General features: G+C 54.4%; 2 protein-coding genes across 2 annotated transcripts in view; one reads left to right on the plus strand and one right to left on the minus strand.

Annotated features, from left to right (window-relative positions):
- The window catches only part of LOC113970982 (aryl-hydrocarbon-interacting protein-like 1), a 4,327-nt gene extending 2,934 nt beyond the window's left edge, over nucleotides 1-1,393 (plus strand). The window contains exon 7 of the mRNA XM_027690426.1: nucleotides 1,200-1,393. Coding sequence (XP_027546227.1) covers nucleotides 1,200-1,393 — 194 coding nt within the window. The remainder of the gene's footprint in view (nucleotides 1-1,199) is intronic.
- Nucleotides 1,394-1,869: 476 nt separating this feature from the next.
- Nucleotides 1,870-25,023, minus strand: part of DRP2 (dystrophin related protein 2) — a 28,381-nt gene continuing 5,227 nt past the window's right edge. The window contains exons 2-24 of the mRNA XM_027690408.1: nucleotides 22,159-22,312; nucleotides 18,105-18,238; nucleotides 17,141-17,297; nucleotides 16,120-16,240; nucleotides 15,353-15,621; nucleotides 14,712-14,858; nucleotides 14,094-14,172; nucleotides 12,867-12,927; nucleotides 12,419-12,480; nucleotides 12,075-12,149; nucleotides 9,929-10,130; nucleotides 9,632-9,717; nucleotides 8,767-8,924; nucleotides 8,487-8,653; nucleotides 8,054-8,165; nucleotides 7,529-7,665; nucleotides 7,200-7,265; nucleotides 6,438-6,503; nucleotides 5,998-6,141; nucleotides 5,121-5,358; nucleotides 4,866-4,986; nucleotides 4,633-4,719; nucleotides 1,870-3,856 (exon numbers count right to left, since the gene is read on the minus strand). Coding sequence (XP_027546209.1) covers nucleotides 3,837-3,856; nucleotides 4,633-4,719; nucleotides 4,866-4,986; nucleotides 5,121-5,358; nucleotides 5,998-6,141; nucleotides 6,438-6,503; nucleotides 7,200-7,265; nucleotides 7,529-7,665; nucleotides 8,054-8,165; nucleotides 8,487-8,653; nucleotides 8,767-8,924; nucleotides 9,632-9,717; nucleotides 9,929-10,130; nucleotides 12,075-12,149; nucleotides 12,419-12,480; nucleotides 12,867-12,927; nucleotides 14,094-14,172; nucleotides 14,712-14,858; nucleotides 15,353-15,621; nucleotides 16,120-16,240; nucleotides 17,141-17,297; nucleotides 18,105-18,238; nucleotides 22,159-22,266 — 2,817 coding nt within the window. The 5' untranslated portion in view covers nucleotides 22,267-22,312 and the 3' untranslated portion in view covers nucleotides 1,870-3,836. The remainder of the gene's footprint in view (nucleotides 3,857-4,632; nucleotides 4,720-4,865; nucleotides 4,987-5,120; nucleotides 5,359-5,997; nucleotides 6,142-6,437; nucleotides 6,504-7,199; nucleotides 7,266-7,528; nucleotides 7,666-8,053; nucleotides 8,166-8,486; nucleotides 8,654-8,766; nucleotides 8,925-9,631; nucleotides 9,718-9,928; nucleotides 10,131-12,074; nucleotides 12,150-12,418; nucleotides 12,481-12,866; nucleotides 12,928-14,093; nucleotides 14,173-14,711; nucleotides 14,859-15,352; nucleotides 15,622-16,119; nucleotides 16,241-17,140; nucleotides 17,298-18,104; nucleotides 18,239-22,158; nucleotides 22,313-25,023) is intronic.

The following is a 25,023-nucleotide window of genomic DNA, read 5'->3' on the forward strand; positions in this document are numbered from 1 at the left end:
AAAGGAAGAAGAAGAGGAAGAAGGAAAGGAAGAAGAAGAGGAAGAAGAGGAGATGGAGGAGGAGAAGGTAGAGAGGGGAGCAGAGGAGGAAGATAAAAAATTGGAGGAAGAGGAGATGGAGAAGGTGGAAGAAAAGGAAGAAAAAGAGGAGAGGCAGGAGAAGGGAGAGAGGGAGGCAAAAGAGGAAGATGAGAAATTGCAAGAGGGAGAGGAGGTGGAAAAGGAAAAAGAAAAGGAGGGAAAAGGGGAGAAAGAGGAGGAGAAGGTAGCAAAGGAAAAAGTGGAGGAGGACAAAGATGAAGAGAGTCTACCAGCAGAGATGGAAAGACTGGGTGTAGGGCAATGTGGGGCATCAGGGGGGCCAGAGGCAGCAGGGATTGAGCAGGGACTGGAGCAAGGAGCCAGTGGGACAGAGGAAGCTGGCACAGGGAGTGCAGCTCAGGCTCAGCCAGACAGAGCCCCAGAGCCGGGGCCTCCCAGTGAGGGGCTGGAGCCAGCTGAGGGGTCCCCAGAGCTGGAGGACATGGAGGATGAGACACCTGGAGAGGCTCTGGAAGAGGCAAACTGCAAGGATCAGCGAGCAGGCAGCAGATGAGAAAATGCTGGGGAAGGGAACATCCCCCCAGAGAGCTTCACCCCTGGGGCAGCCAGAGAAGGGGGCAGTGGGCAGTGCAGTGATGAGCAGGGCCAAGACCCTGGGGCACAGTGAGCCCTGAGCAAGGCCAGTTACCCCTGTGTGGGGGAAAGGCTGTTAGAGCACTGACAAGGAGGCACAGCACAGGCAGCAGGGCTTCTGTGCCCTGAGAGGGAGCCCCGGGGCTTGGTCTGGCCCAGCAGTGACAAGGGAACAATGCTGTCCTGACCCTGCCACCACTGACCCCACTGTCCCTGCTGTGTAGCAGTGCCCTCTGCACCCCTGCCCCGACTCATGGGCTCCAGCGCCTTTCAGCTGGGCGCCACGGAGCTTTGCTGGCTGAGAAATAAAAGCTCTTCCCTGGCACCATGTGCTGGAGTTGTTCCTGGATGTGACCAGCTTCCCTGATCATAGACCACACCTCCTGCCTTGCCCTGGAGCCCGTGGCACAGGGATGGGGCAGTTCGTGCTATTCCTGAGAGAGGTGGTTAAGGAGGTTGCATTTCACCCCCATTTAAGCTCCTGAGTCTCTCCTGTGTGAGAATGTCCCCAAATTTCTCTGCAGTGGGACCATATCAGGACTTTGTCCAGTACCACCAGCCCTTCCAGACAGGGGTAGAGCAGGTCCAGCTAAAAAAGTATCAGTCCTGTCCAGGCTTTACCATCAGTCTGGGCTGCACCCTGTACAGTGGGGAGGACCTGAGAGCCCCCAGCCTTACCCTGAGCTGCTCCTCAGCTGAACTTCTCACTGAGCTGTAGAGGCACAGTGAACACGGGCAACACTCAGGGCAGAGGCACCCAGACACCTCTGGGCACTGAAGATTTAATGCAGCTCCAGAAAGAAAGCATGGAAGGAGAGGACTGCCTTGCCTGCCCAGCATCCCACTGCTGTCTACATCCTTCCCAGGGCTGAAGGGTTTCCTACAGCAAAAGTTCCTGGGTGAGAAAGAGGGACTGTCCCCACACAGGCCCTGTCCCAGCCCCCAGGCTGCCACATGGCCCTGGACAGACCTTGCTGTGAGAGGACCAAGAGGGTGGTTGGGGGACACACCTGTATCTGGGGAACCTGGAGCCCTGCTCTCAGCTTCTGTTCTGCCTCAAGTGGTGTTGACAGCCAGGGTGACAGTGCAGGCTGTGTCCCAGCAGCCCTGCAGGAGCAGTGCCAGGGTGGCACAGCAATGGGAGCTGACTCAGACGAGATGCATGGATAGAAGAGGCCAGAGCACTCATCCAGGTCTCAGTATAAATACAAATTTATTCTCTTTCCAGAGCAGAGATGGCACAAAGCAGTGAGGACAGCAGCACCACAGTACATGGTTACCAGAGCATTAGCCAGCCTGCTCCCATCCCATATCCCAGCTCCCAGACACAGCCCAAGTGCCCAACCTGGTCACCCCTCTCCCCACACCTGGCACTGGGACATGCAGCTCTGCCCCCTTTTTCTTCTCCAGCTCCCCCCAGGCTGGATACTTCTCACCTCATCCTCAGGCCAAACCTCTCTCCTCCCCACACTGCACCCATCCTGCCATTGGGATAACAGAGGGGTCCAGCCAGGTCTCAGGGGCTGGCCTGTGGTCCCTCTCACCATGCTGACACACAGCATGCCCAAAGCCAGCCTAACACCACTGCTACTGCCCTCCTGCAGCTCACCCAGCTGTGAGAGGGGACAGCGAGGACAGCAACCCATGCTGCTGTCAGCAGACACTGTACACAACACACTGAACACCGGGGCATAAAGGCTCACACCTCCTCACCCCTGGTGTGGGCACTGTTCTCATCTCTGCCAGCACACTGAAGCCAACTGCACAGCCCTGGGCCTGAGCACACTGCCCTGGTCCCAGCCTCTCTGAAAACAGCTCATCACTGCATCCCATCCCAGCCAGCAACAACAGCCCCGTCTCTGTCCTGGCACCAGAGCACCGGAGCCACCTCAGCCCCCATTCTCGGTCACCCCACAGCACCTGACTCTGCCTCTTTCTCAACATAACACAGCACCAGACAGCCAGTCTGAGGGAGCTTTTGGGACCAGGAGCCACCCCCACGCCCGAGCTGCCCTGTCAGTCTGCACAACAGCCCCCCTCCACTGCCCCACAGGACTCACCTGCTTCCAACAGGGGCCTTCAGCCCCCCAGCTTAGTTCAAAGGCAGGGACAGCAGCCAGGCAGCTGCTCCCTGGGGGCAGAAAGGAGGTGCCCTACCTGTCCTGCTGTGCACCTGCATCAGACCAACCCCAGGGCTGGAGTATGGCTGAAGAAACCCCTTCCTGCAGGAGCTGAGGCTCCCCAAGGATGGAGCTGGGTCTGTGCAGGACAGGCTCTCTGTGCCACGGCAAAGGCACAGATCCCCAGGAAACCAGGCGGGATGGAGAGCCTGCTGCTGGTCCAGCCCTCAGAGAGCTCCCCTCGCAGCAGCCCTGCTGCAACACCAGCAACAGGGAAGGTGCTGGTTCCCGTGGGAGCAGGAGTTGGGCTGGTCTGAAAGTGAAGGGCAGCTACACTTCCAGTATTAGAATTTAATGGAGTGAGTCCATGAGAGTGTTTAAGTACAGAATATATAAATAATATATAGAAATATATGCACATTAAACGATAAGGCTCTGTTATAAAGACCCTCTCAATATAAGGCTACTAGCTGGGCTGAAGCTCTAACATGGACTCATCCCTACTCCGTAAACCTCACAGACTCTCTCCAGGTGGTACGTGCCTGGCTGGCTGCAGAGCCTTGGGTGGCAGAGCTTGAACCATAAGGCTGCCAGCTGGATGCTTTTATAAAGAGTTATTTTAAAAACTGGGTGAATCCAGGAGTGTTTTGGTGCCCCTAAACCTGGAGGCTTCTGGGCAAAAATGAAGAGTGGGAGACTGAGCTCTGCATCCTCCTCAGTGCTGCAGGCAAAGGCAGCAACCCCTGGGTGCCAGGGGAGACAGGCAGTTTTCATGGCTTCAGTTCTTTCTTCCAAACCACTCCACCCAGGCTCAGACACTGTGGCCAAGTGACCAAGCCAGCCTCCTGGGAAGCCCATAGTTCCACTCCTGCATGGCCTATGTTCCCCTGAGATCTTCTGGAGCTGGCAAGCATCCTGCACAACCTGCTCGGAGGGAGTCTGCGCAAGGCCTGCTGCAGCACAGGGAGCATGGCAGGGAGAGGAGGGGGAGGAAAGCAGCCAGGTAGCTGGTTAGGAAAAGCCTCTGGCTCACAGGAGGTGTTAGATAAGGGAGGTCATACCTGAAAGAGAAATAGACAGGTCAGGAAAATAGGTCCCAGAGCCACCTGCTTAAAGGGGGCTGCTGCAGAGCCAGCAGGATCCTGCTCAGGGATGGCAGGAAGTGGGCAAGAGTCTGCACAGGCAGACCACCACCTCATGTTAGTGCTGGCACCAAGCTGTGTCCCCCAGGTGAAAGACCAAGTGCTGCTCCTGGACTGGAGCACAGAGGGAAAGAGCAGAATGACCAACACCCAAACCCACTGGGTGAGTGGAGTGCCTTCCACACACGCATCCCCCAGTCTCCATCCCTGCTGGGAAGAGCTGTCCGTGAGCAGTCAGGAGAGCTTGCACCATTGCTTCCATCTCACCAGGTAACTGGGGCTTCAACCTCTCCTGGAGGGGTCTGGACAGGGAGGAAGCCAGGAGGGGGCTCAGAGTGGTCACTACAGGCAGGATCCTGGCAGGTCTGTCCATCTTCACGGTGGGGAGCCCCGCAGGGTGCAGGGTTTTGAGCAGGGCAGGAGGCTGCCTTGCACCTCATCTGGGGGGATCTATTTGGTCCATATTCTTGGCAGCTCTGATGGCCTCTCCTTGCAAGTGTGAAACCTCCTCCTCCTCCTCTCTGCTCCCAGGCCACACACCAGTCCCAGCAGCGCTGCAGCAGCAGAGCTCTTGGCTGTAAGCTCTGGGGGTCATCAGTTGTTGCAGGGAAGCTGGGATCGGGGCAGGGCTCTGTGGGGAAAACCTCATCTGAGGGAGCAGCAAGAAGCAAGAGAGGAGGATTTCACTCAAGTACCTCGAGAGTTGGGGAAGGCGCTCCGCAGCTTCTCCATTATGTCTTCCAGGCACATGCTGACTTCCTGGGTTTTGGCTTCCACCTCATCTGCAGTGGAAAAGAGGGCAGGAGGGTGTAAGCAGGCTCTCTGGACAGCCACCTCACTGCCAGCACTCTGGCAGGGTGCAAGCAGCATCCTGCAGCATCGGACCAAGGGAACAGGGCCAGGAGCTCAGCCCAAACCCAATCCTCACCTGCAGCTTCAGTGTCAGGGGTGTTGTGCTCTTTCTCCTTTACCTGGCTGCCTTCAGATTGGTGTGGAGATGAAGCCAAGGAGGATGCTGCTGAGCCGTTGCCATCTGACTCTGCTGGAGGCTGGAGCGAGAAAGGAGGTTGTTATAACTCCCTGTCCTTTTCTTCCCCCAGTTGTGACCATCCCTTTCTGCCATTGTCACAGCTCTGATATGGCAAGCCCACCCCAAGGTCCCAGATCCTTGCTCTGAGCACACCTGCAGCAGCAGCTCCCTCAGCCTGTGCAGCTGGGACTCCAGCTGCTTGTTGTGGTCCTCCAGGATCTGCATGCGGGTCTCCAGGCGGCTCTTGTGCTGCCGGAGGATTCGCGCTTCCGCCAGGAGCTCGTCGTTGTGTGGGTCTTGCACTGATTCAGGGGAGCCTGTAGCCAAGGTTGGAGACTCCACTGCCTCATCATGCTGCCACTTCAAACGCCTCAGCTCTCCCTGGAGGATCCTGTAAGACAGTCCCTGTCAGCATCACCACGCTCCTTCCCAGGGAGTGCTGGAAACACCCGGCAGCTGCACAGGGGGGATGGCCCACAACTCGGAGACAAAGCTTTGCCGCTTGTGAAGCTTGAGGATCAGGATGCCCCTCTGCAGGGCAGCCTGTCTGCGGCTCTACCCCACGTGGGAGGTTCAGAAACATATATGCAAATGCTTCCCAAGAGGTTGAAAACAAGGGCAGGGAAAACATCACCTCCTCCTGAGCTGATCTGCCCTGCCTGGAGCCTCACCTCATGTGGTCCAGAGCAGCAGCACCACCACTGTTCTCAAGGGGCTCAGGGACATGAAATACAGAGTGCCCTGAGCTCAACTCAACAAGTTTGTGGTTCAGGAAGGGAACAGCTTCTGGGGACGTGGGAAGGAACATTTTGGGGAACAGAGTTATTTCCCTTCCTTGTAGTGCACACCCTCACTGAGTGCTCCTATGTGTTAGCCTGGACACTCTCCAAACCAGCCCACTCAACATCTCCAATCCCCACCTACAGATCCAGCAGCTATTCCCTTGCTCCACTCAGCTTCACCAGGCTTCTCCAGTCCCTTTTCCCCCTTAGGCTATAAGCCCCACTTTCAGAGTTGCCCGTTCCTCTACCTGTTTTCATCCTCTAAGTGGGCCAGGATTCGCTCCAGCTCTCCCTTGTCATCCATGTTGAGGCTTCCTGGAACCTGCTGGCTGCCCCCAGGCTCTCTGTCAGTGATGGGGCTGGAATGGCGTAGCAGATACTGGTCCTCATCCCTGTTGCAGCAGGGGGAGAAAGAGCTTAGTGAGGAACATCAGTCTGATGGGATTTGTGTTCCCTCAGGGAAGGACAGCCTGCAGGGAGGCGGTTTCATGTGGGGGAGATCATTCTGGCTGCTCCAGACCTAGAGCTCAGAAGTGGCTCAGCATCCCTGGCTAGCTGGGGGTGCCCAAGAGCCTCTTACTCAAAGGGACTGGGAAGGAAAGCATTTCTGTGCCCTGGCTAAGCATGGATGGAGCCATAGGAGCTCTGACTCATCAGGAGGTGAGAGGGGAAAGGAGGCAGAACTCACAGGCTGTCATCAGGGGACAGGCTATCGTTGAAGAAGGAACAGTTCTGGCTTTCCATCTCTGCAAGCCTAGAAAAAAAGAGGAAAAGGTTGAGATATGGTCAGAGACACCCCTGCAAGACCCCTTTCTGGCAGGGTCTCCCAGCTGGCCTGCACCAGTCTGCCCCTCTTCACAGGCTCTACAGAGCTTTTTCTTTTATAGAAAACAAAAATACACTGCTGCTCTGGTGACAGTCTCTGGAATAAAGGGCTGCTGCTGTGCAGTCAGCTCAGCCTCTGCTCTCATAAGCAAAAGAAAGGGGTGAAAGCATTCCAGGTCCAGCCTGGGGCATGAGCTTCAAGTACAAACTCCTTGTACTCCTCGCATGCCCACGGTGAGGGCAGAGGCATTGCAAACCACAAGGCAGCAGCAATGGGAAGGTTGCAAGCAGCACTGGTGAGCACACAGACAGAGCAAGATATCGAGGGATCTGCCTGGTGAGAATCCAAGCAGCAGCTTGTGCTGGGAAGAACAGGACAGTCCATGGAAGCTGCTGCATCACTACGACACCTCCTGTCAGGTGCATGGTCTTTACTGCCAATTTACATGGCATCAGCCACGTCCCAGGCAGGTTTGCCTGGTCCTGCCTGGGGTGCAGCGTGCTGGGAGGGGTGGAAGGGGCTGCAAGCAGCAAGAGCTTGCCATACATCTGCCCCCAAACCCCTCCACACCCATGGAAGTCATGCTCCATGCCCTGGTGTGACAGCAGTGCCCAGTGGTGGTACCTGCTGGCAAAGTGCTCGATCCGGGAGTGTGTGTCGGCGTGTGGCAGCATCGGGGAGGAGGCTGGTCTGGAAGAGAGGCACACTGGTCAGCAAGGCTTTGGAGAGGCTGCCCTGATCTCAACTGGGCTGAGAAGAGCCAGGGACAGGCTGGAGAGGGAGACTGACATCTCCGTTCCTTCAAGAACTAGGTGCTGTATCACCCCCAGAGCAAGTGTCCCCTCCAGCCCGCCCGTGGGAGCTCTGTCTCACAGCTGAGATGCTCCTTCCATCCATGGAGCTCGCGTGTCAGGCTGGGTCAAAAGACACAGCCCAGGGTGCAGCCAACTCACGTCTCAGAGAAATCAGCCTCGAGTACAGACTGGACAGGCAGGTAACCCCTCTGTGGGTGCTTGCTGAAGTACTGCTTGGACCGAAACTTGTTCTTCAGCGTTGTGGCAAAGTCTCTCATGTTCTCACTGGACGTGGTCTGCAGAGACACAAACATTACAAAAGTGCTGCTTAATGAAAAGTGGGGCAGCACAGGTCAGTTCCCACAGTAGAGAAGTCCCCTCAGGCTGGGGACAAGCTCCACAGAGGAAGAGGCAGATACAAATAAGGGCACATGGAAGGAAGCTCTGTCAGCCTGACATGGGGTCTGGCAGAAGCCAAGCTGGGCACTGGTTGGTGCTCTGCATCCCTCCCACTGTGAGCCCCAGAATAACAGAGACACAGGCAACTGTCAGCATGTAGAGGGATACAAAACTATACCAGGGATCCACTTCTGGGATTGCACCAGCCTAAACATCACAAGGCTGCTGCTGCCAATGCAGACCTGCTCTGAGCCAGGACTCTGCCAGCCCAGCCCAGGTCCATACCGGGGTGTAGTACTCCATGATGGGGTAGTGCAGCTTGTTGCCCTTGCTGGCTCTGCCGGTGAGGAAGCAAGTCTGGCAGATATCCACATTGAACTGCTTCAGGCTCCGATACCTGGAGAGGCCAAGAGGCCATAGGGAGGCAGTGGAAGTCAGTAAAAACAGGCAAGTTTGAAGCCCAAGAAGAGGTCAGCAGGAGAGCACAGAGGTGGCCTGTGTTGCTCTCACACCCCAGTGACCCACGGTGCTGATGGCTGAAGTCCCAGAAAAGCATCCTGCTCTTTCCCCCTGCTAGCTGGCCCCAGGTCTGCCCTGCCCAAAACACTGCTGGCTGCAGAGCTCTAGGTTCCCCCAACAGCACAGAACAAACTCAGCTCACCCCTGCAGGCCACCATGCCCTCCCCTTGGGGGCCCAGGTCCCGTATCACAACCCTACCTGAAGCCCTTGATGGGGCACTGCCGGCAGACGGAGCACTTGGTCTGGTGCTTCACCTGCTCGGCCATGGTGACCCGGTGCAGCACAGCCAGCCACACCATGGACTGCGGCTCCAGGTTGGCCCACTCCAGGAACTGGGATGCCTCGATGGCGGGCTTCCCGTTGCTCTGGGGAAGGGAGAGGAAAGGGCTGCTCAGAGCTGGGACCCAACCGTGGGGGACGCAGGTCCCTCGGCACCCCTGTGAGCCTGTCCCCAGCGTGGCCGTGGCCCTGCACTCACGAAGCGGAAGCAGCTGCGGATGCTGGGCTCCACGTTGCTGCCCCCGAACGCTGCCACCTCCCCGAGCTGGCGTGGGACCTGGATGGCCTCGTGGAGCAGGACACCGAGGTGCCGCTGGTCACACAGTCCCCCAGCGTTGGCCACTTGGCTGAAGAGATCTGCAGGCGGGAGAGACACAGGCTGGCTGACACCCAGCTGATCCCACACCCCGGGCAGGAGACAGGCACGGGGAGCAGTGTGTGGGTCACACCAGGGGCCCCACTGACCATCTCCAGCAGACAGCTCAAATAAGAAAAAATAACCTTTAACCTTATCCTTCCAGCTCTCAATAACCAAGGGTTTAGTGTCTTCTTGGGACAGAGGTTACACACCTCATTTTTTTAACAGCCACAGCTAGCCTGTCCTCTGTGAATTGGCCCAATCCCTTTTTCTAATCCCTTGGTGCTTCCTGTGCCACCCCCTCCACAATATTCCATGGCAGAGTACCAGGGTTAAAATGCAGCAAGGAGAGCAGCTCCCTTTAATTCGTCTGAAACCTACTTCCCCAACATGCACCCCCAGGTTTTTCCCCTTCTGGGAAGTATTGGATAACTGTTGCCCGTGTGCCTTTTCTGCTCTGTTTCTTACAGTGCCATGCAAGCAAGAACACTGCAGCACCAGTCAGTCTGCAAAAAAACCTCCTAATTTAGGTGGCGTAGGCCCAAGGAGGGAGGGAGAGGTGGTGATGCAAGCAGCTTAGTCACTGCAGGAAAGATGTTCCTTTGCTCTTCCTGGGCAAAGAAGGTCTAAACCAGGAAACAGAAGCACTCCTGGCTTCCCAGGTTACTCCACACCATTTTCTGGGGAAGGGAGACAAGGGACTCACACTGAAACTTCTCCTTGACCTCTGTCCCGCACAGACATGCAATGCCTGTCTTGAAGGAGAGAGCCCTCATCTTCCCGCTGCGGCCACTGCAAGGAGAGATATTGCACAGGTTTGAAAACGTTTTGGAGGTTGGGTTTGTTTTGTTTCAGGGGGGTCAGCAAGGCAAGCACACGCCAGGCAGCCCCCTCACTAACAGCCAGAGCGTTTTTGGGAGCACTCCCAGCCGTAGGAGCAGCACAGAGGTCTCCTTCCAAGCATGGCAGCCCCACAGCTCAGGGGGGCCACAGGGAGCGGTACCTGTCAAAGACATTCAGCAGCCAGTTGAGGCTCATGTCCACACAGAGGGGCACGTTCACCAGGATGCCCCGCTCCTCCTCCAGCCGCTCGTAGAGGGCGGTCAGGCAGTGGATCACCTCCACCACGTCCATCGCCCGGTCGCTGGGCTGCAGGTCATGCTCGTTGAAGATTTCCAAGGCTGTGGCCAGGGTCACCATGTCCACTGCACAGAAAGCACAGGCAGAGGGAAAGAGGGGAAAACGGGACAGGTGAGAACCAAGAGGGGAGAGGTGCAGCCCTGCCCTGACCTGGGGCAGTGTGACTCCCACAGCAGCGGGAAAGATGCTGGCAGGATGGGCGAAGCTCCTAGAATTTCTCTCCCGTTTGTAAACCTCTCCCAAAATACCACATCTCCACCTTGAGCAACCATCCTCTGTGACCTTCCTTCCTCATTGATGTGTCCACCCATGGAAGGTTCTGTGCAGGGCTCTGTGCAGGGCCCTGTGCACCCAGAGCCAAGCTCTCTGCACGTGCCATGTCCCTGTGGAGCTGGTGTGGGGAGGTGAGGGGGCACAGAGCTACACAGACCCTACCAGCAGCTGCCCACAGGTGGATCAGTCCTGTCTCCAGCTCTGACAGGGTGCAGGATTTAAGGCACAAACACAAAACAGGGCTAGGACAGCGTGAGCTACCCTGGCTGCCCTGCTTTCAGATCTCTGTGGCTGCAGGTTGCATGTGCTGCTGCATTTAGCAGCCAGTAATCTCTCTTTCCAGAAAATCTTTCCATTTCCAAGACCACTTATGATCTCAGAGCCCATTGCCACACTGTAACTTCATTCTGTGGAAAAATCCTCCCTTCTCCAGTCGAAACTGCTAGACTTGCACTGGGAACCCAAGTTCACATGCCAGTGAGAATTGCTCCTGCTCACCCTCGTGTCCACACTGCCCACGACTGCACATGGCTCTGATCTGTCCCCCACTGCCTCTTTCCTACATGGCCACTCCACCAAACTCCTCATCATGGGGAAGCTGCCTTGGCAACTTCCTTGCCCTTCTCTCAAGTGTGTCTTGAATAAGGAGCACTTATTCAAGTAATTTCTGGGCTGGAGAGAAGGAGCCAGCACAGCATGTAAGATGCAGAAGTTGCACAACCAAAGATGCCCAAGCAGCATGTGGAAGAGCTCTGCTTTCTACTTTGCCCTTTTCCTGACCACACCCTGTGTTTCTGCGACTGCTGCTGCATAAAAACCTTTACAGTGTAGCAAAAGACAACTGCTGCTTTGCTCCATTTGTACTACATCAGCCCTAAATGTCTCCAGATATGGCACAGCCTGGTCACCACAACGTCATGAAAATACTCCACAGCCAGGGTTCAACTCCCTCAAGAACCCAACCTCCTCTCACCCTCACTCTTTGCCTTCTTCCAGGCCTTTCCCAAGATGTCAAGGAGCACGGGACCCCACTGTACCTCCTCCCTGTCAGGAACAATTAATTCAGGGAAAACCCCCTCATCTTGCTGCTGGTTAATTTTGACAGAGCCTTAGGTGAGAGGCCTTGCCAAAAGCTCTAAGCAGCCAAGGATGCTGCATCTATCAGATTCCCCTCTGCCTGCTTGCCAACTCCCCTGGAAACTCCTCAGCTGTTTCTGAGGAGCAGCTCCTGCTGGGAGAGCCGGGCGTCCTGTTGAACTCCTGTGGCATTATATTCACCTGGCTATTAATCCTCCAGCTTTTACCAACAGTGCAGACTTCAAGTTCATTGGCTCCCTTCCTCCTCTTTAAGCAGTGAAGCCCTCTCTGCCCCTGCCTGTGTGGCTGGTTTCTGCTCTCTGGTACATTCATGACTTCTCAGTGCTTGATCTGAGCTACTTGGTGAGCCCCTGCCTGATCCCACAGCTTTGTAAATCTGAGCTGGACCACTTTGTTCTCAAATCCCTTGGACTAACACCTGCCTTTGACGTATTTCCACCCTAAGCCTGTAAAGGAAGGCACTGACACAGACTGGTGGATTTGCTCAGCTTTCCAGCCACGGGCTGCTCTTCCTGGTTTCTCGCCTCAGCTCCTGTTCCCTGGTGCCTCCTGCCTTTGATGTGCTGATAAAAGCTTGTGTTAGTTTAATGCCTCCACAGGGGGAGAGGCAACAGGAGGGAAACCCTTCCCACACTCACATCGAAGGGCTTTTTGCACCCGCCGTAGTTTCATGGCCGTCCGATACGCCGAGAACTTGATGTTGTTCAAATCCGCTGCAATAACACAGGAAAAGGAGAATGAAACCACGGTGCAACATCCTTATCTCCAGGGCAGGAAGCAGCAGTTGCAGTTCCCAGGCACCAGCCCCACCAGCAGAAGCAGACTACGTGCAGGAGGATGAGGAGCAGAGTCTGGCAGGGGGTCACTTTGCTTTTGAGGACCCTGGGCCAGAGGTGGGAGGGTGGCCCGGGGGGGTCTCACATGCACCCCATGCTGGAAAAGAGTGGATACTACTTGAGTGGTTGTGTGACAGCCTCCTTACCCAGCGTCTGGTACAACTCTGTCATCTTTGGGTGGTCCCAGCATGTTGTCTGGGCCTGGTGGCTGGAAGGGAAATAGATGGAAACCAAGAGTCAAGCTGGCACTCAAGCAGCTGCCATGAGAGATTATGGAAAGGACCTGGCTGGTGCTGGGAGTGGAAACCGGGGCTGTTGCATCCCTCTGAGCACATTCCCCAGGACTTCAGCATGGAAGATGCCCACAGAAGGATGCCTTCACTTGCTACCAGGTCACTCCCTTTCCAGACAGCGTTCCCCCTCATCTGGGAACCTCTGTAAGCAGGGAAAGCCAGGCTCTGCCAGGCTGGGGGCAACATGTCTCACTGGTGGTCAATGCTCAGACCAGTCTTCTCACTGCCCCCCCACCCCTAACTGGTCCCCAGTTCCTGTTCCCACCAGGCCAGAGAAGGCTGCGACTGGGAGCACACTCACTTGATGTAGTATGGCACTTTGTTGGGGGAAATGGCTCGTTCCCAGGGGACTTGGACAGAGGCTGCAAGGAGAGAGACGTGTCAGATCAACACCAAACACTCCTCTAAGCTGTTTCTCATGCCAGCCCAGCAGGACTGTGCCAACAGGTGGGTGCCTCTGAAGAGGCTCTGCCTTTCCAAATCAACAACTGGGGGTGTTTGTGCAGGCGAGGGGATGCTGCCCATAAGAAACACAAGACTGTTGATCTTGTTAGAGGCATCTTGCCTCTTGAGACAGGGGCTCTCTGTCTGGCTGAGCTCATAACTCAGGAACAGACACTTCCTGATGCTTTTGATGATGCCTGAGGCAACACTGTGGTCACCAATGGGCAGAGCTCATAGCAGGTGGGATTTGGGTGCACACACACAGCACTACTTGTCATGGCCAGGCTCAGGCACCCAAAGCATCAGCTGTTTCCATTACTCCCACTCTGTGTGTCAGCTGCAGTATCTTGGGAAGATAAGGACACATCCCATAACAGTTACATCCCACCCCGTGTTTGTTATCTAGAGGATGGAAGCCCTTTTATGCCCCTCAGTTATATTTTCCCCTTTCACAGGCAGCTTATCGATCCCTGCAACTGGAAAAGTCATTCCTTCTTTCAGATAGGAGTACATGATCTGCAGAGAAACACAGGCCAACAAATCCCACCGACATCTGGAGACCCTGCAGGGCTCAGCATTTCCAAGGACAGGCTCTGGAGCACAACCTGCTGCCCACCCTTGGCAGGTCTGAGAGCTGTCAGCCAGCAGCTCTGCTCTGTAGAAACAGCATCTCTCTGCCTCACCACATGAATGAAAACCTCCTTAACAGGCACATTTTTAGCCTCCAAATGACTAACACGGGATATGAGGGACTGCCTTTTTCTGCCATCTGTTGTCTTGGCCACCCAGTCTCTGAGGCTGACACAGCCCCAGTATCACCTGGGAGATGCTGCTGTGAGTGTCACAGCTCTGTGCCCACGTCACGCCCTTGATCCCACCGGGTGAGGTAGCACAGTGCTAACATTGGGAGATGCCTCCTGCTTTGGTTCCTGTGTATCAGGCACCAGCCTGGGCCATTTTCCAGCCATGTGTGTGGCCCTGGGCTCAGGAACAGGGCTTTCCACCCTGTTCTCCTGTGCCACAGCCCACACCACTGTGCAGAGGCAGCCTCAAGGCAGGAAGGCAGAAGGAGCCACTCACGTACAGGACAGGAAGTGCTGGGAGCCTGGTCCAAAGTCCCGGTGGGCATCTTGGAGCTGCTTCAGGCGTTCGTTTATGGAGGCCTGGAGAAGTGGACAAAATAATTCAATGGCAACCCATCAGGCAGCTCCTGAAGACCCATTCGGGAAGGCTTGTGAGTGGACTCAGACATGCCCCAGCACACAGGTCCTCTTCCTTCCTCTCCTAATCTGGTTTTGCATCCCCCAGTCTGCTGAGCCATCTACACCCCCTCCCCCAGGCTGAGGCAGCACAGGGCACATCCCCACATACATGTACACATCACCTGTATCCACACTTTCACAGACATCCAAGCAGCCACAGCTGGTACTGACACTTCCCAACTCCCTCCACCCATCAGACTCTGATTCTCCTTAGCATATTTTGTTCCTCCCATTGCCTTTTCCTGATCAAGACCTCTACAGATTTACCAGCCACTTTCTTCACACTGAACTGATCTCTCATCCACTAGGAACACCAGCTATAACATCCCTGCTATGCCAAGCCTTACTTTATCATCCTTGAAGCTCAGCAGTGGCGGCCCTTCCCCACCATCCTCCCATCCATGGTTTACTTGCAGTGCTTGGTGCTGACTCCTTCCCACCTGCAGCTGTTTCCAGCGTGTGTTGATCTGCTCCAGGGTACGGGAATTCTCCATGCACAGGTGGACATCTGAGATGGCAAGCTGGTGTGCAAGATCATTGACCACTTTCACCCCATCCTTCATGGGGGAGAGCTCCTCTTTGAACAGCTGGAGTCCCATGCCCAGGGAAACAGGCACAGAGCAGGGGAAGAAGGAAAAGAAGCAGGTGAGTGGTCACGACTTGGATCTGATTCCTCTGCTACAAGCTCAGGGTGGGCTAGTGGCTGCCAAGCCACTGCTGAGTAACCCTCCCACAGGATACCTTAGCAAGGGAAAAAAAACACAGACCAAAACAACCAGGCTACAGATTACTCAAATCTCCTGAGAAGTGGGATGGGGACAATGAATCATCTGTGCTGAGCCACTGTACCTGTGTATGGCCATGACAAGGCACTCAGCACAGCCAGTTGCTCAGGACACTGTGGGCTAAAAACACCCTCACAAAATGAGGGGGCTGTGGGAGGGAGGACTTGGCCCCTGAGATCCCAGGTAACGAGGCTCCATTGGACTGAGCAATCCAGCAGGGCAGCACTGTCCTCCTGGGAAGCAGCATTTCATCACCTCTGGGGCCAAGGCTGGAGCCTTCTCAGAGCCTAAAGTACCTTGGTTGACTGGATGTGCTCTGGCAGGGAGTCAATGAAGAGGTCCCCGATGGGTTCCCAGGTTTCACGCACGCTTTCAGCCTGGTCCAGGGTCGTGCTGAGCTCCTCCATGGCCCCTTTAATCTCGATCAGCTGCTCCAGCGTTCGCTCAATGTGGCGGTGCTGGTCCACACAGCGGGCTGTGAGCTTCTCCCACAGCTCACTGGCCACGTTCGCCTGTTTCCAGACGAAGCGGCTGATGTTCTGGATCCGGTGCCGGGGAGAGACATCTGCGAGGGCAAAGCAGAAGGGGAACAGAGAGCAAAAATGAGAGCCTAGCCCAGAGGAGAGCGGGGAAGAGATGGAGGGAGAACAGGGAAATGGGAGATTAAAAAATCCAGGGGAAACTGGAAAGACGGAGGGAAAACAAATAATAATAGTACTGTCTCTGCACCAGCTCCCCTAGGCATCCAGCCTGCCCACAGACTCGTGCCCATTGCTCCTCACAGGGATAAGCCCTGCTGCCCTTTAAAACCCTGCCCAGGAGCACATCTGATGCTGTCTAATGAGGTGCCCCCATCATGAGCTTCTGCCTTCACCAGGGACAGTGACACTGCCCTGTGCCAGTCTGACCTTCGGCCAAAGGACTGGGAGCAGCCTGGGGCACGGTGGTGTGAGGTAGAGCACTGATGTGCCTCTTTGTGCCAACCACCTGCACTCCACTCTTTCCATGCCAGCCTGGGAGGAGCTGTGCTATGAGAGAATGAGGAAGGGGGAGCTCCACAGACCTTTGCTTTCCAAAGTTGGTTCTTCTAATTCCTCAAATGGATGCTGGGAAAGGAAAGCCTGTGCTGACTCCAGGACAGAGTAAATGTATGGTCCCCGAGACTTCACTTCTTCCATGAAAGCCTGGAGAGCAGAGCACAGAGATGAGACAGCAGGCTGAGACAGAAAATTGTGCCCTGCTGCCCCCTTGCCAAATGCAGCAGTTATTTATTCACCCCAGGGCCCAAATCACAGTGGAGACACAGAGAGAAGTTAACATTAAGAGAAATATTTTTGCTGTTCAGGGAAGAAATGACCCCCTGCCAGAAGGTAGCCCCTGCAGAGGTTTGGCGTGTGGTTTTGCCAGAGTGGGGAGGCAGAACAGCCAGCCCAGAAGGGTGTGTTGAGCCAGGGCTGCACAAGAGGAACTGCTTTATTTATGGTGCTTTCACAGGCACTACTGGAGACGCTCCTCACTCATGCGGTGAGAGCATGGCCACACAAACAGTCCTTCCAGCAGCTGTTCAGCAACAGGTCCAGCTGCTGTAGGAGCAAGGAAAGGAATAGCAGGATGCCCCAAAGCAGCACAACTGCCAGGGAAGACTTCAGAGGCACACTGGTTTAAGATGTCCTCTCCTCCCCTCCAACTGCAGCTCCCACACCAGTGCTGTCTGCTGGATGGGCTGTTTGCACACCAGGGAAGTGGCTCCAGCAGGGATGAGGGATAGCAACAATAAACAGTTTATTTTTGTTTTCAAGGTAAAAACAACTATAACCCAACAGCCACTGGCAGAGAGAAGAAAATTCTCTGATCATGGGAGCAGGAAACTTTGATCTGTCTGGGTTTACCCCAGTTTCAGGTATGATGAAAATTCGTTACTGCAGGAATCACTCATGTCCCAACCACCGGGTTGCCCTTAGACCAACCAGCTTTCTCAAGCCCCAGGATCCCAAAAGCAGAGGCCAGTGAGAGGCAATTCCCTCCAGTCACCCCCAGCTCATCCCAGCAGAGAACAGTGGCAGGGGAGGTGCAAGGGGACGTACCGCGTGCGTCTCCTTCTCCTGCTGCACCAGGAGGACGTCGCCCCGCAGGGGCAGCTGTGCTGAGAGCTCCTCATCCTTCTGCCCCAGCCAGTCTATGATCTCCTGGAGAGGCACCTGCAGCTTCCCACTGTGGTCAGAAAAGGCCTCCAGCCGAGCCCTGGCAGGAGAGCAAGGACAGTGAGTTGGCAGTCAGACAGACAGGAGAGGAGCAGGTTCCCTGGGGAGGGGAGGCACAGCACCATCGTGGGGTGGGGACCCCCAGGACCCCACCAGTGAGTGTCAGCACACCTTAGCATGGACTGTGCATGACCCTCAGCCAGCATAGATGTTACACTGCCAGGTGGGGTGAAGCATGGAGGGACTGGGGAGAGGAAACCCTGAAGCTGTTCCTCACCCTGGAGCCCAGAGCAGGGGACAGAGTCACTCTGTGTTCGCCTGTGGGTCAGAACTGTGCTCTGGCTAGCACGGGGGGCTTGGGTTGGCATTTACATGTCTGGGCAGCTTCCAGGAGCCTTGGATTAAGGCAGGACACAATTAACACGCCCCAGTTAAGCTCTCTGTCATGCTGGCTGTGGAGCTGCAACCTCTGACAGTCTGGAAGGCATGTTCCCCTCAGTGGAAGTGCAAAGGGCTGCCGGCAAAGGGACAAGCACAGAGTGTGTGGAGGTAAAGCCGTGGGGCAAAAAGAGACCAGCTGCAGAGATGGCAGGGGATAGAGGGAGCAGCAGAAAGCAAGGAGAAGTAAAGGAGGGGAGGGAGGAGAGGACGGGATGGGTGGAAACAGAGGGTATGCTTTTCAGCATAAGGAGAAATATTCAGAAGGCTGTGGACAAGAGGGAGAACTGAGCCAAGGTCACTGTGAATTCATGTGGCTCATCAAGCAAAAAAGTTCCAAAGCCTCCTGACAAGCACAAGCAGCAGGCAAGGCTGGAAGGCCAGGCTTGCTCCAGGCAGGGATTCTTACCGAAGGCTGTGGGATTTTTTTTTTATCTCGTTCCAGCAAAGATTCATCTCCAGAGGGGCCTGGGGCCCGGCAGCACTGCTGGGAGCCTGGGGAGTTACACACGAAGGTCCTGCGCCATCCTGCGAGGCTTCAACCTGGGCAGAAACAGAACCACGCTGCATCCAGATGTCACTGCCTGGGGCTTTTGGCACCTGCCTGGGGGCACCTACCCCGCTCTGTCCTGACCCTGACTCATTTTTCAACTCACAAAGGGGGTGCCCTGCTCCTTGAGTGGTCTCTCAGCAGCTCCCAGGAAGCCCATGGTTGTGCCTGGAGGAAGGATGCAGTGCCAGCTCCAGCATAACTAAGAGCATAGGTTGAAGGAAGGGCTTACTGCACATCTCCTGCTCTCCTCAGTTATCCAGCAATGAGCTTAGCTCACTGCTAGCTGTTAAATCAGAGCTGGTCCTTATGTGTCACGGTCCCTGCAGGGCTAATGATGATTTTTTCCATGCTATACGGGGCTTCTGTGCTTCGAGAGGAGACTGGTCCTTCTGTTCCTAAGGAGCAAGGGGATCTGCCAACCTCCTTTATGCCATCCCCAATACTGGGAGTTGCCACCTGCTCCTCTACAGAAGCTCAAGGATATTGCCTGCCTGCACAGCAAATCTGGGAAGCCATTTCTCCTCCACAGATGCTGCTTCTCCAGAGGGAGCAGTGGTGGGAAGGGTGCTCCAAAAAGCCACGGAGAAGGTGATAGCAAATCCTAATCCAGCCACTCGAAGGAAGCACACTTTGCACTACGCCACTCAGCTGGGAAAATGGGCTGCTGATCCCCGGACAACAAATCCTCGGTGGAATCCTCTCCTAAGCCTTGAGCCCTGTATCGTGCCCCTGCTCACAGAGGCAGCGAAGACACAGTTGCACTTGCTGGTGATAACACACACCAGCAGGACTAGAAGCACCTCACGTAGGACTCAGTGAGTGAGAGTTTTCTCCAAAAAACATCATTCCCGGTGCAAAACACATGGACACGTTTCCACAAGTGAGACAACAACGGGTTCTGTTGGAGAAACGGCAGCATTTCGATCGAATGCTACTTTGATATTAGAGTTCATTCGTGATAATTAGCCCCAGGTGGTTAATCAGCCATAATTAATTGTGTTAGCGCTTTCTAAACAGAGCATACAACAGGCACCCCTTTGCCAGACAAGGGCAGCTGCCTCTGGGGGAAAGTAGCAGCTCTTCCAAGGGGAATGTGTAGCTACTTGTCAGTTGTCCTGTCCAAGGGCTCACAGAGGTGTCGAGAGGAGAGATCCAGCCAAGCCGAGGAAAACAAGGAGCAGGAGAAAATCATCAGACAAGGAATTTGGCTGCACAGCTAAAAATACCCCCTCCACACCAGTTCTCAGAGAGAAATCAAATGATTGCCAGGACTGGTGCTAAGTTTGATTCATCTAAAAACATCTAACAGGCTGTTCTCTGCCTCCCCATCCTGCCACTCCGGGAGCACCAAGAAAACAGAGAAAACCATCACCCACAGAGTTCACAGGATTCTTGGGGCCATGCATAATAATCCACTCAAGCTAAAACTGCTGCTTGCACATAGAAAAATCAATACTCTGCATGTGCAGATCCTCACGGCACTGAAGTAGGTCAGTCCCACAGCAGTGCCAGGGAATGCTCCAGCTCTCCCCTCTATCCCAGGAGATACCAAAGGAGGGGAGCAGCTCTACCTGAGTGCAAGTGCAACTGCAACACAGCTGTGCAGACCACACAGTCCTTCCAGCTTTGTTTAAGAAATTAAAAGCCCACCAAGCCTGTGACTCACTGACCAAGCCCAGTAGATAAGCCCATGGCAGTGACCAAGCAGAGTGCAGGTGCTGAACACCTGCTTCCCCAGGACAAAGCCCAGTACAGCACAATACAGTGCTTGCCCTCTGAACATCCCCTAAGCACCCTTTACCCAGAGCCCCAGCAGCAGCAGCAGCCTGGACCCACATTCCCTCTCCACCCCTGAAGAGCTTTATTTTTGGGCTCAGAACACTCACGCAGGCTCTGGCAGGTGCATCTACCTGTGCTCAGCCACAGATCCGCTGCAGGGCCCCCCAGCTTCTCCAAAGAAACCAGCATTGCCCCCCCAGCCCTCCGGGTGCCACAGGCAGCACCCAGGAGGGCAGCAGGGAAGCACTGGGTGCCCAGCAGAGCAGGATGCCCCGAGCACTGACCCCCCAGGAATGTGCAGGGGGGCGGCAGTGCCTCACAGCCAGCCTCAATCCCAGCTTTGTCCAGTGGCATTCCAGCAGCCTCCAACCTGCCTTAACCTCGTGGCTGCCCTTGAAGCACAAAGGAGGCAGAGATCTGCCCGCTATAGGGCAACCCCCTGTGGGAAATCAGGTGTGTGCAGAGTCACTGGTGCTGGCACTGGGGAACAACCCTCTCTGCAAGGGCATGGCAAAGGGCATGGGCTGGGATGGGGTGACCAGCAGAGACTTTACCCTCAGATGCTGGAGCACATGCAGAGCATACAGGGGTGTTTGCCAGGATAGAGATTTATCCAGGAAATAGTCCCAGCAAGCTTTGGTTATTTAGAAGGTAAAGAGTCACGTTCTTGAGACCTAATCCCACAAAACAAAAGATGCCCTCCTTGTCCCCCACGTGCTCCAGGACAAAGATGCCCCCCCCCATGCCCCAGTACAGTGATGGGTGCCAGCACAGATGTTCCTGCCAGTCTGGACTGGGTGCAAATAGTTTCTTTTTGCCAGAAGGCTCTGGGCTGGCTTCCTATGTCCCCCACAGTCCTGCTGCCCAGAATTGTTTCCATGCTATCTTCCACCTACAAGGAGGGAAAGAAAAGCTCCCTGTATCTCTCCCTCTGTTCCCCTCCTTCCCTTCCTGCACATCTGACTGCTGCTGTCCCTCTCTCTGGGACCAGCACAGCACCTCCTCTCTCTTCTCACCACCTCTCAGGCCCGACAGATGCAAGACCAGCTCCCAGACAAGAGGAGGGGGCTTCATTTGCTGTTTGTTAACCACTCATGCACTGGCTGGGCAGCAGCACCATAACAGTCACCCTGGAGCCAATAAGTCCTGACTCATCTACCAAGAGGCTGCCCCACTGCCTCATTCTTGCATCCTGGAGCCTCTCCAGAGGCAGCTCTGCCTTCTTCCCTCAGATCCAGGCTCTCTGGGGCAGGATGGGGCCAGGCTGATGGCCACCACAGCAAGGGGGAGCCTCAGCATCAGCCTTTGCTTTCCATGTTTGAAGCACAATGAAACAGCTGGGACCTCATTTGTCCTGGAAAGAACACTGCCAGCACCCAAGGGAAACTTTGGCACTGTCCATCAGTCTCCAGTCAGCTGAGAGGTACCCTGGGGCCAACAGCTACAGGTAAAGTGGGAGCCGGGCTCTGGCAGAACCAAGGCAGCATTTCCCCCCTCTAAAGGTGCTAAACCAGCTCATGACAGCTCAGTGCAGAGCACAGACAGCTCTGCAGGCAGTTTCCAGCACACCTTTCTGTTCTTCACTCCTGCTATTTGCCCAGGGATCCCCAGAGACCTTCCTTCCCTCCGGTGAGGAGCCTGGTCTGTCGGCTCAGAGACCCTGGGGAAGGAGGAGGGAAACCAACAGTGGGAACACACTCTCTGTTCCTCAAGATAACTAGACTGGAAAGAGGTCAGACTCCTCCTCTGCCTTACAGCATTCACCAAGGGCTCATTTCCTACCTCTTCTCTGCAACCAGGAAGGTTAGAAATCTGCATTTTCAGCCAAAGCTGACATTCTTCCAAGTTTCCAGGAAAAAAACCCAACTAAATACGTAAGAGCTGTTAACAGCAGCCTCTCGCTCTTTATTTTGGAAGAAGCTTGAAATGCAGCTCTGCAGGTTGTCCCTCTTCCTCCACCTTGGGCAGCACTTCACAGCTGGAACGCTCAAGGAGAGCTCACGCTCCCGTTAAGTGCAAGCCCACGGGAGGTTGGGGCTGACAGCTTTCCCTGCCGCCAGGAACAGAGGTCCTGGTTTGCCCCACACCAACTTGCAGCTGTGAGAAAGGGGCTCCCAGAGCCAGCTCTTACCTGAGACAGCGGGGGGGCAGTGCTGCTGTGCTGCGCCTGGTCTGGGCCGTGCCACTCAGGACACCGTGGGAGGACATAGAGCCATTCCTGCATCACCAGGGGCTGCATCAGAACTGACGTTCATGAGGGTGGAGGCGACTCTGGGCACGAGCACCTGAAAAGCAGCGTTAAGAGTCCCTGGGTCAGCTTGCACCTCCTCGTGGAGCTGAGCCCCTTCCCAGCTGCCCGGAGCGCTGCCTTCGTGGCAGCTGGAGACTAAAAGGAAGCAATTTTTTATTTAATATACTTCTCCTAATGTTGCAATATTATTTCACCTAAATGTCCAACTCCTTTTTTTTTTTGCACCTGGTTGTGCAATTTGCTGTATTGATACTCAGTTAGTAAGCCCCACAGAATATTACGCATTTTTAGAAAGGGTTGGGTTTCTTGAACTACACAAGATGTCTATGGTTTCAAAAAAGATGGAAGAGAGGATCTCACTGTTATTACCTCTGTTCTAGTTTTGTTTGGGATAGAGTCAATTTTCTCCCTAGTGGGTGGTACAGTACTATGGTTTTTAATCCCAGACAACAAATTATGTTTAGATATAATAGGCATATTCCCATAATAGACAATATTTCCAAACATATTATTTTTTCTTTTATGTTCAGAAGGCAAATTGCCTAGACCCTCAGCCTCATACATCTCATACATGCATCTCAGACTATCAGCTACACCTTCTAATGAGATTTTACTCATTACAAGTTCTAAAATTCCCTTTTTTATTATACCCATTTTTTTGAAATGTATGACCCGTAAAGCCAGTTAGCAGTGGCCCCTTGACTATTCTGTAGATTGAAAATACAACCTCTGGTCACAACGCTGCTGGTTTTTGTTGTTTGGACTCTGAATGAAATAAGCTAAAATAGTCATTTATCTCAGCTCTAGAGAAAGCCATAAGAAATAAAGCCAAGAGAAGGCAGTATTTACCTGAATCTGACATTCCTGCAACTGGAGCACAATCCCACAACTCTACCTCCGACCAGTGGCAGCACCATGAGAGGAGCTGAGCACCATGTTCCCGGCTGGATGGAGACCTCACTTACAAAATCTGTGAACACCACACAGGGTGTTCACCCAGCCCGGACTCAGCACATGGTCAGATGAGCAAACCAAGAGTGATCAGTCAAAACTGCCTGTGATGGGTCCACAGTGCTGTGCTGCCTCCTGTCCAACCCACTGCCTAACTGAGTGATTGCTTTCCTACTTCTAGAAGGTAACAATCCCCTGCCCCAGCAGCCAGACCTCATGTCTGAGCAGAGAAGAGGCAGTTTCCAGGCACAGACAGAACAACACTGATGGTGGAAGGTTGTTGGGCCCTTCACACCCAGCTCAGTTGGACAGCTGAGAATCCTCCTGCTTGGCCCTGCAGGGCAGGAGCAGGCAGCACATCCTGCACTGCCAGCAATCCCACTGGACAGACAGGTGAGGAGAAAGCCTTCCAGCCCTGGCACACACTGCCCATCTCTCATGCTTTCACATCCCTTGCTCTCTTGCCTGAGCTTTCACTGCCTCTCTCCCCTCCATTACACACATTAAAAGAACAGATTATCCTGTTATGATTTTTTTTTAATCTCTTAGCAGTTTTTTACAGCCATAATTCTCTCCCTTTCCAGCAGAACAGCTTGTGCTGAGCTCTCCAACATGCTGGCAATCCAAGGTCTTGTCCTCTCTCCCTCCCGCCCATTTGCACCAATAAATACTACAGGCTGTGCATCACAACACCCTCACCCTGCTCCTTTCCTCATGCAGGCAGGGGATTATGAGGACACATTAATAGTTACAAAACCCAGGGTCTTCAAAGCCCCCCAGCCCCTTGGGGCAAATTCACCTCATTCAACTCCAAGGGTTTAGTGGGTGATTTCTGCCAGCAGGTAACACCACACCCTGTTCCTCCAGTGCTTGTGCTATATGGGCTCTGTTCCTCTAAATGACCTCTGGATGACAGTCAGCATAGCAGAAACACAATTTTCAAGGCATGAAAAGTTATTTTGCCTCAAAGCCTAACACAGGAATGCCTTTGAGCTCTTCCCCACGACTGGGAAATCTGTGGCTTTTGCCAGTGAAGTTCTGTGTGCTCTCATTGCAGCTGCCACCCTGAGGCCTCAGTTCTTCTATGGCCCAATGCAATGAAGTTGCAGTGATGGTAATGTTTCAGCTGCTCTTTGCCACTCTGCAATCACAAAGAAAAAGCCCAGAGGTGGAGAACCCACAGTAATGTGGAACTAACTGACCTGCACAGCAGCCAGCACAAAGGAGGACATTCAGTGGGAGAGAGAGACAACCAGACAGAGAGGCACGTCTGCAAGCAAACCAACAGCTTCATACAACCCCTTGCCAAATTCCCTGCTGTTACAAGAACCAGGAGAGCAGAAATGCTCTTGATCTGCTCTGATTTTCTGTCAAGACACAAAATAGCTTCAAATCTTGCACTTCTGCTCTAGTGCTTCACTATAGCACTGTGTCTGGGCACTGCAGCATGTGGAGCAGATATTTTGTGGGTGCTTCCTGGCTAAATGCCTACTGCTGATGCCTGTGTCTGTCAAGAACCACACCTGTGACCCACTTGGCCTCCCTCTCACCCCCATTCACCCTCTGCACTCTGCTTTAGGTTGGTGCTGGAGACCCAGCACACGACAGCCAAGGGACATCAATCAAAACAGGTTTAGGTGTTGACAACTAAAACTTGTCGTCCTATTGTAGCCTAGTACAAGCCTCTACTTGAAAAGGAGTTGGAAATCCTCCTTCAGAGGACTCAATTCAGGCTGTCCAAACAGTTATAAAGCAAGGTTGGTCTCCTGGACACATTTCTTCTTCTGCAAGAAG

The sequence above is a fragment of the Neopelma chrysocephalum genome, unplaced genomic scaffold, assembly GCF_003984885.1.
Source record: "Neopelma chrysocephalum unplaced genomic scaffold, ASM398488v2 Primary Assembly neopelma1_81, whole genome shotgun sequence".
Taxonomy (NCBI): domain Eukaryota; kingdom Metazoa; phylum Chordata; class Aves; order Passeriformes; family Pipridae; genus Neopelma; species Neopelma chrysocephalum.